Source organism: Carcharodon carcharias, chromosome 7 (assembly GCF_017639515.1).
Source record: "Carcharodon carcharias isolate sCarCar2 chromosome 7, sCarCar2.pri, whole genome shotgun sequence".
In the NCBI taxonomy this organism is placed as follows: Eukaryota; Metazoa; Chordata; class Chondrichthyes; order Lamniformes; family Lamnidae; genus Carcharodon; species Carcharodon carcharias.
Genome location: NC_054473.1, coordinates 76,914,753 through 76,927,097, shown reverse-complemented (window position 1 = coordinate 76,927,097; position 12,345 = coordinate 76,914,753). Strand labels below are relative to the sequence as shown.

The 12,345-nt window shown below is 59.1% G+C and overlaps 1 protein-coding gene across 3 annotated transcripts in view; it reads right to left on the bottom strand.

Annotated features, from left to right (window-relative positions):
* The window catches only part of thumpd3 (THUMP domain containing 3), a 66,234-nt gene that overhangs the window by 19,299 nt on the left and 34,590 nt on the right, over nucleotides 1-12,345 (bottom strand). For all 3 annotated transcript variants that reach the window (XM_041192573.1, XM_041192572.1, XM_041192574.1), the window contains exon 9: nucleotides 10,121-10,244. In XM_041192573.1, the coding sequence (XP_041048507.1) occupies nucleotides 10,121-10,244 (124 nt within the window). The remainder of the gene's footprint in view (nucleotides 1-10,120; nucleotides 10,245-12,345) is intronic.

The following is a 12,345-nucleotide window of genomic DNA, read 5'->3' as shown; positions in this document are numbered from 1 at the left end:
GCACACACACATACAGGCTGACGCACACACACACCTGCAAACAGGCCAACGCGCGCACACACACACACACACACATGCAAACAGGCCGATGCACACACACACAGGCCGACGCACACACACACGCACACAGGCCAACGCACACACACACGCACACAGGCTGACACACATGCACACAGGCCGGCGCACACACGCACGCAGGCCAACACACACACACACAAACAGGCTGATGCACACACACACACGCAAACAGGCCGACGCGCTCACACACACCTGCAAACAGGCGGACGCGCTCACACACACACGGGCCGACCCGCGCGCACACACAGGCCGACGCGCGCGCACACACAGGCCGACGCGCGCGCACACACAGGCCGACGCGCGCGCACACAGGCCGACGCGCGCACACACACAGGCCGACGCGCGCACACACACAGGCCGACGCGCGCACACACACAGGCCGACGCGCGCACACACAGGCCGACGCGCACACACACAGGCCGACGCGCACACCACACAGGCCGACGCGCACACCACACAGGCCGACGCGCACACCACACAGGCCGACGCGCACACCACACAGGCCGACGCGCACACACACACAGGCCGACGCGCACACACACACAGGCCGACGCACACACACACAGGCCGACGCACACACACACAGGCCGACGCACACACACACAGGCCGACGCACACACACACAGGCCGACGCACACACACACAGGCCGACGCCCACACACACAGGCCGACGCCCACACACACAGGCCGACGCCCACACACACAGGCCGACGCCCACACACACAGGCCGACGCCCACACACACAGGCCGACGCCCACACACACAGGCCGACGCCCACACACACAGGCCGACGCCCACACACACAGGCCGACGCCCACACACACAGGCCGACGCCCACACACACAGGCCGACGCCCACACACACAGGCCGACGCCCACACACACAGGCCGACGCACACACACACAGGCCGACGCACACACACACAGGCCGACGCACACACACACAGGCCGACGCACACACACACAGGCCGACGCACACACACACAGGCCGACGCACACACACACAGGCCGACGCACACACACACAGGCCGACGCACACACACACAGGCCAACGCACACACACACGCACACAGGCCGACACACGTGCACACAGGCCAGCGCGCACACAGGCACGCAGGCCAATACACACACACACACAAACAGGCTGATGCGCGCACACACACACACGCAAAGAGGCCGACGCGCGCACACACACGCAAAGAGGCTGACGCGCGCGCACACACGCCAACAGGCCGATGCGCACACACACAGGCCGACGCACACACACATGCAAACAGGCCGATGTGCACACACACGCAAACAGGCCGATGCGCGCGCGCACACGCAAACAGGCCGATGCGCGCGCGCACACCCAAACAGGCCGACGCGCACGCGCACACCCAAACAGGCCGACGCGCGTGTGCACACCCAAACAGGCCGACGCGCACACGCAAACAGGCCGACGCATGTGCGCACGCGCAAATGGGCCAACGCGCACGCGCAAACAGGCCGACGCGCATGCAACACACACAAACAGGCCGACACGCGCACACACACACACAAGCAGGCCGACGTGCACACACACACACACACACACACACACAGGCCGACGCACGCACACACACAGGCCGACGCCCACAGGCCGACGCGTACACACGCACATAGGCTGTCACACACACACAGGCCGACGCACACACGCACACAGGCCGATGCACACACACACAAACAGGCCAACGCACACACACACACAAACAGGCCAATGCACACACACACACGCAAACATGCCAACACACACACACACTCGCAAACATGCCAACACACACACACACACGCAAACATGCCAACACACACACACACACACAAACATGCCAACACACACACACACACGCAAACAGGCCAACACACACACACATGCAAACAGGCCAACACACACACACATGCAAACAGGCCAACACACACACACACACGCAAACAGGCCAACACACACACACACAGGCCAACACACAAACAGGCCGACTCACACACACGCACACAGGCCGACGCACACACACGCAAACAGGCCGACGCACACACACGCAAACAGGCCGACGCACACACACGCAAATAGGCCGACGCACACACACGCAAACAGGCCGACGCACACACACGCACACAGGCCGACGCACACACAAACATGGCAACACACACATGCACACACACATGCACACACAAACAGGCCGCGCGCGCGCACACAAACAGGCCGAAACGCGCGCACACACACAAACAGGCCGATGCGAGCGCGCACACACACAAACAGGCCGGCGCGCACACACACACAAACAGGCCAACGCCCGCACACGCAAACAGGCCGACGCCCGCACACGCACACAGGCCGACGCCCGCACACGCACACAGGCCGACGCCCGCACACGCACACAGGCCGACGCCCGCACACGCACACAGGCCGACGCCCGCACACGCACACAGGCCGACGCCCGCACACGCACACAGGCCGACGCCCGCACACGCACACAGGCCGACGCCCGCACACGCACACAGGCCGACGCCCGCACACGCACACAGGCCGACGCCCGCACACGCACACAGGCCGACGCCCGCACACGCACACAGGCCGACGCCCGCACACGCACACAGGCCGACGCCCGCACACGCACACAGGCCGGCACACGCACGCAGGCCGACGCACGCATGCACACGCACAAACAGGCCAACGTGCGTGCAAACACACGCACACAGGCCGACGAGCACACACACAAAAGCCCCCCCACACACACAGACGCACACAGGCCGACGCGCGCACACACACACACTGGCCGATGCACACAGGCCGGCACATGCACACAGGCCGACACGCACACGGGCCGACGCATGCGCGCGCACACGCAAACAGGCCGACGCGCGCGTGCGCACGCAAACAGGCCGACGCGCACACACACACAGGCCGACGCGCACACACACACAGGCCGACGCGCACACACACACAGGCCGACGCGCACACACACACAGGCCGACGCGCACACACACACAGGCCGACGCGCACACACACACAGGCCGACGCGCACACACACACAGGCCGACGCACACACACACAGGCCGACGCACACACACACAGGCCGAAGCACACACACACAGGCCGAAGCACACACACACAGGCCGAAGCACACACACACAGGCCGAAGCACACACACACAGGCCGACGCACACACACACACAGGCCGACGCGCACACACACAGGCCGACGCGCACACACACAGGCCGACGCGCACACACACAGGCCGACGCGCACACACACAGGCCGACGCGCACACACACAGGCCGACGCGCACACACACAGGCCGACGCGCACACACACAGGCCGACGCGCACACACACAGGCCGACGCGCACACACACAGGCCGACGCGCACACACACAGGCCGACGCGCACACACACAGGCCGACGCACACACACACAGGCCGACGCACACACACACAGGCCGACGCACACACACACAGGCCGACGCACACACACACAGGCCGACGCACACACACACAGGCCGACGCACACACACACAGGCCGACGCACACACACAGGCCGACTCACACACACAGGCCGACTCGCACACACACAGGCCGACGCGCACACACACAGGCCGACGCGCACACACACAGGCCGACGCGCACACACACAGGCCGACGCGCACACACACAGGCCAGCGCGCACACAGGCCAATACACACACACACACACAAACAGGCTGATGCGCGCACACACACACACGCAGAGGCCGACGCGCGCACACACACGCAAAGAGGCTGACGCGCGCACACACACGCAAAGAGGCCGACGCGCGCGCACACATGCCAACAGGCCGACGTGCGCACACACGCAAACAGGCCGACACACCGACACACATGCACACAGGCCGGCGTGCACACAGGCCAACGCACACACACACGAACAGGCTGATGCGCACACACACACACATGCAAAGAGGCCGACGCGCGCACACACACGCAAAGAGGCCGACGCGCACACACACACGCAAAGAGGCCGACGCGCACACACACACGCAAAGAGGCCGACGCGCGCACACACACGCAAAGAGGCCGACGCGCACACACACACGCAAACAGGCCAACGCACACACACACACGCACACAGGCCGACACACATGCACACAGGCCGGCGCACAAACGCACGCAGGCCAACACACACACACACGCAAACAGGCTGATGCACACACACACACGCAAACAGGCCGACGCGCTCACACACACCTGCAAACAGGCCGACGCGCTCACACACACCTGCAAACAGGCCGACGCGCTCACACACACACAGGCCGACGCGCACACACACAGGCCGACGCGCACACACACAGGCCGACGCGCACACACACAGGCCGACGCGCACACACACAGGCCGACGCGCACACACACAGGCCGACGCGCACACACACAGGCCGACGCACACACACACAGGCCGACGCACACACACACAGGCCGACGCACACACACACAGGCCGACGCACACACACACACAGGCCGACGCACACACACACAGGCCAACGCACACACACAGGCCAACGCACACACACAGGCCAACGCACACACACAGGCCAACGCACACACACAGGCCAACGCACACACACACGCACACAGGCCGACACACATGCACACAGGCCAATACACACACACACAAACAGGCTGATGCACACACACACAGGCCAACGCACACACACAGGCCAACGCACACACACAGGCCAACGCACACACACAGGCCAACGCACACACACAGGCCAACGCACACACACAGGCCAACGCACACACACGCACACAGGCTGACACACATGCACACAGGCCGGCACGCACACACGCATGCAGGCCAATACACACACACACACAAACAGGCTGATGCACACACACAACCAGGCTGACGCGCGCACGCACACACACAAACCGGCCGACCCACTCGCACACACAGACAGAAACAGGCCTATGCGTACACACACAAAAACAGGCTGACGTGCGCGCACACACACACACAAACACACAAACAGGCCAACACACACACACACGCAAACAGGCCGCGCGCACACACACACGCAAACAGGCCGCGCGCACACACACACGCAAACAGGCCGCGCGCACACACACGCAAAGAGGCCGACGCGCACACACACGCAAACAGGCCGACGGGCGCGCGCACACGCAAACAGGCTGACGCGCGCGCGCACACGCAAACAGGCCGACGCGCGCGCGCACACGCAAACAGGCCGACGTGCGCGCGCACACGCACAAACAGGCCGACGTGCGTGCACACACACGCACACAGGCCGACGAGCACACACACAAAGGCCAACACACACACACACGCACACAGGCCGACGCGCGCACACAGACTGGCCGACGCACACAGGCCGGCACACGCACACAGGCCGACACACGCGCACACGCACAAACAGGCCGACGCGCGCGCGCACACGCAAACAGGCCGACGCGCGCGCGCACACGCAAACAGGCCGACGCGCACACACACACGCAAACAGGCCGACGCGCACACACACACGCAAACAGGCCGACGCACACACACACACGCAAACAGGCCGACGCACACACACACACGCAAACAGGCCGACGCGCGCACACACACACACACACACACACAAACAGGCCGACGCGCACACACACACGCAAACAGGCCAACGCACACACACACACGCAAACAGGCCAACGCACACACACACACGCAAACAGGCCAACGCACACACACACACGCAAACAGGCCGACGCACACACACACGCAACCAGGCCGACGCACACACACACGCAACCAGGCCGACGCACACACACACGCAACCAGGCCGACGCACACACACACGCAACCAGGCCGACGCACACACACATGCAACCAGGCCGACGCACACACACACACGCAAACAGGCCGACGCACACACACACACGCAAACAGGCCGACACACACATACGCAAACAGGCCGACGCACCCACACACATGCAAACAGGCCGACGCGCACACACACACGCAAACAGGCCGACGCGCACACACACACGCAAACAGGCCGACACACACATATGCAAACAGGCCGACGCACCCACACACACACATATGCAAACAGGCCGACGCACCCACACACACACACATGCAAACAGGCCGACGCGCACACACACACGCAAACAGGCCGACGCACACACACACACGCAAACAGGCCGACGCACACACACACACACAGACCGATGCGCACACACACACAGGCCGATGCGCACACACACACACAGGCCGACGCACACACACACACACAGGCCGACGCACACACACACACAGGCCGACGCACACACACACACAGGCCGACGCACACACACACACAGGCCGACGCACACACACACACAGGCCGACGCACACACACACACAGGCCGACGCACACACACACACAGGCCGACGCACACACACACACAGGCCGACGCACACACACACACAGGCCGACGCACACACACACACAGGCCGACGCACACACACACACAGGCCGACGCACACACACACACAGGCCGACGCACACACACACACAGGCCGACGCACACACACACAGGCCGACGCACACACACACACAGGCCGACGCACACACACACACAGGCCGACGCACACACACACCTACAAACAGGCCAACGCATGCACACACACACACACACACATGCAAACAGGCCGATGCACACACACACAGGCCGACGCACGCACACACACACGCACACAGGCCGACACACATGCACACAGGCCGGCGCGCGCACACGCACGCAGGCCAACACTCACACACAAACAGGCTGATGCACACACACACACAACCAGGCCGATGCGCGCATGCACACACACGCAAACAGGCCGACGCACACACACACGTAAACAGGCCGACGCACACACACATACAGGCCGACGCACACACACACCTGCAAACAGGCCAACGCGCGCACACACACACACACACACACACATGCAAACAGGCCGATGCACACACACACAGGCCGACGCACACACACACGCACACAGGCCAACGCACACACACACACGCACACAGGCCGACACACAGGCACACAGGCCGGCGCACACACACGCACGCAGGCCAACACACACACACACAAACAGGCTGATGCACACACACACACACAACCAGGCCGACGTGCGCACGCACACACACAAACAGGCCGACGCACTCGCACACACACAGAAGCAGGCCGACGCGCGCGCGCACCCGCAAACAGGCCGACGCGCGCGCGCACCCGCAAACAGGCCGACGTGCGCGCGCACCCGCAAACAGGCCGACGCGCGCGCGCACCCGCAAACAGGCCGACGCGCGCGCGCACCCGCAAACAGGCCGACGCGCGCGCGCACCCGCAAACAGGCCGACGCGCGCGCGCACCCGCAAACAGGCCGACGCGCGCGCGCACCCGCAAACAGGCCGACGCGCGCGCGCACCCGCAAACAGGCCGACGCGCGCGCGCACCCGCAAACAGGCCGACGCGCGCGCGCACCCGCAAACAGGCCGACGCGCGCGCGCACCCGCAAACAGGCCGACGCGCGCGCGCACCCGCAAACAGGCCGACGCGCGCGCACACACGCAAACAGGCCGACGCGCGCGCACACCCGCAAACAGGCCGACGCGCGCGCACACACGCAAACAGGCCGACGCGCGCACACGCAAACAGGCCGACGCGCGCGCACACGCAAACAGGCCGACGCGCGCACACACACGCAAACAGGCCGACACGCGCACACACACGCAAACAGGCCGACACGCGCACACACAAAAACAGGCCGACACGCACACACACAAAGAGGCCGACATGCGCGCGCACAGGCACACAGACACAAAGAGGCCGACGTGCACATATACACACGCAAACAGGCCGAAACACACACACACACACAAGCAAACAAGCCGAAACACACACACACAAAGGCCGCGCACACAGGCCGACGCACGCACACAGCCCGGCACACACACGCACACAAGCCGACGCGCACACAGGCTGACGCGCGCACACGCACACAGGCCGACGCGCACACATGCACACAGGCCGACGCGCACACACGCACACAGGCCAACGCACACACACACACAGGCCAACGCACACACACACACAGGCCAACGCACACACACACGCACACAGGCCAACACACACAAACACACGCACGCACACACAAACATGGTGACGCATACACACGCACACAGGCCGACGCGTGTGCGCACACGCACACAGGCCGACGCGCGCGCACACACGCACACAGGCCGACGCACACACACACACGCACACAGGCTGACGCACACAAACACACACACAAACATGGTGATGCACACAGGCACACAGGCCGACGCGCGCGCGCACACGCACACAGGCCGACGCGCGCGCGCACACAGCCCGACGCGCGCACACACGCACACAGCCCGACGCGCGCACACACACAGGCCGACGCGTGGCCCACACGCGCACACAGGCCGACGCGAGCGCACACATGCACACACAGGCCGACGCGAGCGCACACATGCACACACAGGCCGACGCCCACACACGCACATAGGCCGACGCCCACAGGCCGACGCCCACACACGCACACAGGCCGACGCCCACACACGCACACAGGACGACGCCCACACACGCACACAGGACAACGCCCACACACAGGCCAACACACGCCCACACACAGGCCAACACACGCCCACACACAGGCCAACACACGCCCACACACAGGCCAACACACGCCCACACACAGGCCAACACACGCCCACACACAGGCCAACACACGCCCACACACAGGCCAACACACGCCCACACACAGGCCAACACACGCCCACACACAGGCCAACACACGCCCACGCCGACAAATGCACACACACGCCGACACACATGCACACACACGCCGACACACATGCACACACACGCCGACACACATGCACACACACGCCGACGCTGACACACGACATGGTTTGTTATAGTGATCAAAAGCCGAAACAGTAGACTCTGATGCCATAGCTGTGCCTGTATGATTTTGGCATGTGTGCCCTGCAAGCATCAGCTACTTAATAGCTGGTGTATTTAACAGTTTCTGGAGGAGTTATTTATTGCTCAAGCCATCCAATGCATTATATTGGAGTGTTACCCTGGTAACAATCACCATTCGTATAGACAGACAGGGTGCTGCTTCAGTGCTGCAGCATTGATGGACTAGGGCAGAAAAATGGGTGCATTTTCCCTATCTTTTACCCAGCAATCCAGATTTTAAACCCACGTGGTGGTGGGAGGGGCAGCAACAATCAGTAGCAGGTTTGTTACCAGGCTACAGTCTACACATTCTGTACGAGAGGATGCCACCTTCTCACAGCTGCTATTTAACACAGACACTGTTCAGGGGAAATAGAAAAAAGGACCAACTGCCTGGAAAATCTGCCATCAGTTAGGGTGGCATCATGTGATGCTTTCTCCTGGATCCACTCCTAGTATCACCAGTCTGCATGTGGCCAGGGAAGTGGTTGGGGGTGGAGGCAGCAAATTGCTCTGTAAACTTAAACTGAGATAATTGAGTCACAAAACAGAGTGCTGGATGGTTAACTTAAATGGATTTCAGTGTTTGATTGTCAGCATGGCACACACTTACACAGGGGGTCAGCGACCTTTCGCTCATACCATCCTTTCACTTCTAGGACCAATTCTAGCTCATACTGATGTAATAAAAACTTCCTACCCGCTGGGTACAAGAGCCCAACATTAAGTGGTCAAGGAGTCAACTCAATCAGGTTCGCAACGAGCCAGGATTACAGAACAAAACTGCCCCAATTTAAGTACCATTAGTAATCTCAGTCAGAGAGATCCCAGGGACTCCAATATACTATTGAATTCACAAATCAATGCCTGGGCATCACTGTAATGAGCAGTCATTGATCGATACAAGGTCTCAGTTTAGCAGACGACAATCAAATTTCCCTGTGTAACTTGATACACATGCATCTCATATGATGTCATCTGAAGCTCTGTGTCCTAGTCTAACAGGATAATGCCAAGACTACAGGCAACTTCTTACCTTTATAAAGCATTTCTTGTCCTGCGTTAGGAGGGCTGCTCTGCCAGTCTCTGGTCTGCAAATGCGCCCCATTTCCTTCAGACAGGCTGGATACAGGTCCCAGTTTTTCCTCCTCGAGCCTATTCTAGTTTTAGTCAACATATAGAAACCAATCAACATCTTCTGAACTTTAAGGCTGTCTTTTAACCAACCCCAAAGATGATCGGAATCAGGGAGCGGAGACCCTGGCTCCTTTTCCTCTTCCTAAACACGGGTTACCGCTGTACCACCCACAATCAGCTAAATTCAACATAGAATAGAAGCAAGTCAGAGACTTTCAAGGGCTGTAACCAGTTCCACCTCCTACTCAATGGATTGTGCAGAGGCCAGTGACTATATTTCAATTACATCAGTCATGAATAAACATGCTTAACAGAAACAGGACCAGTAACCCTTCTGAGCATGACACAGAATCCAGAGTCCAGCTGAAGTCAGTGCTAGTAACAGCGAGTATTTCTGTGTGTCAGCCATGGTTCAGTTGGTAGCATTCTTGTTGCTGAGTCAGAAGGTTCAGGTTCAAGTCTCGTTCCAGGACTTCAGCACAAAAACCAAGGCTGACGTTCCAGTGCAGTGCTGAGGGAGTGCTGCATTGTCGGAGGTGCCTTCTTTCACGAGACGGTAAATTGAGGTCCTGCTTGTCGCCCTGAGATGGATGTGAAAGATCTCAAGGCACTATTTCAAAGAATAGCAGGGAAGTTTTCCCCATTGTCCCGGCCTTTATCTCTCAATCAGCATCACAAAAACAGATTATCTGGCCATTATCCCATTTCTGATTTTGGGAGCTGCCATGTACAAATTAGCTGCTGCGTTTCCTACATTACAACGGTGACTACACTTCAAAAGTACTTAATTGGCTGTAAAGTGTTTTGAGACGTCTGGTGGTCAGAAAGGTGCTATATAAATACAAGTCTTTCTTTTGCTTTTCTCCCCACACCCCAACAACCAGAACCCAGCTTTCTGTGACTCCTGAGAGTTTCTGTGGGAGGCAGAGTAAGGTAAAGTCTCTTCTACTGGAGAACCAGCAGAGGGTACTGGGCACACTAGTAGGAAACTGGAAGTTATTACCTTCAAAACATGGACCACGGCTGCTCAAGAAGACAACTCATCATCACTGAATCTTGACAACTAGGGATGGCAATGACTGCTGGCCTTGCCTGTAATGCCCACGAATAAATAACAAGAACAGGTCACCAGTTTAATGCTAGTTCTTTATTTCTAGGGACATCATAAATAGAACTACAGGTTTGCCACCACTTCCAAAGTCTTGGGATTTTTCAGGAGTATAGTAGCCTCACTGAGGATTTCTTAACACATGGGTGCTTCTCAAAATTATAAAGATGAGACCGCCCCAGTCAGGAATGATCCTGGGCTTTAACCTTCCTCACCTGGGCCTATTAGATCTGTGGCTAGAATACCTAGAAAAAACACATCTAATTTGGGTGATATTCTCACACCGTGGAATCTTTCAAATGCAAGTTTTCACTGTATAGTGCACTGTAATATTTAGTACACTGTAATATTAGTACTTATTTCAGTGTTACAGTACAGGGGGGGGCGGGGAAACCAAAGCCAGTGGGCCCTGAGGATTCCACGAACTTGCTGGCAGTCTACAAAATCCCTGGGGTGGCATATTCACCAATGGACTCCAAAATTAAAAGAAATCAGCTATATATATTTAAATCCAAATTCATTTCAGAACTGCCAATACACTGTTCATCACCTAGGCTAGTGGCAGGTGAAGTAACAGCCAAGCAAGTGGAGGGAGTGCAAGGCTAGAGAGGTGTACTCAGGCTCAGCAGTCACTGGTAAGTCTACAGAGTATGGTGCTTAGATTTCATAGATATACTTGCATTACAGGTACAAAATGAAGAATATCCCTATGATGAAGTGAATAAACTGAGATTACAGATGGGTAGGATTTAGAGTTTAGACCTAAGTGGTATAAGGGAGAGGGGACCTGTTGAGATATATAGAACATTAAATGGTATAAAGTGCATAAATCCAAAAATTACTATCAGTACATGAGTTTGAGGCTTAAATGGCAATTAATGAAAGATAAGCTTAATAAATCCAACATTTATTGTTGACTGCTAATGGTAGCACTCTCAATGTGTCAGATGACTATGGGGTCATGTCCCACTCCAGAGACTCGAGCACAGAGTCTAGGTTGGCATTCCAGCGCAGTA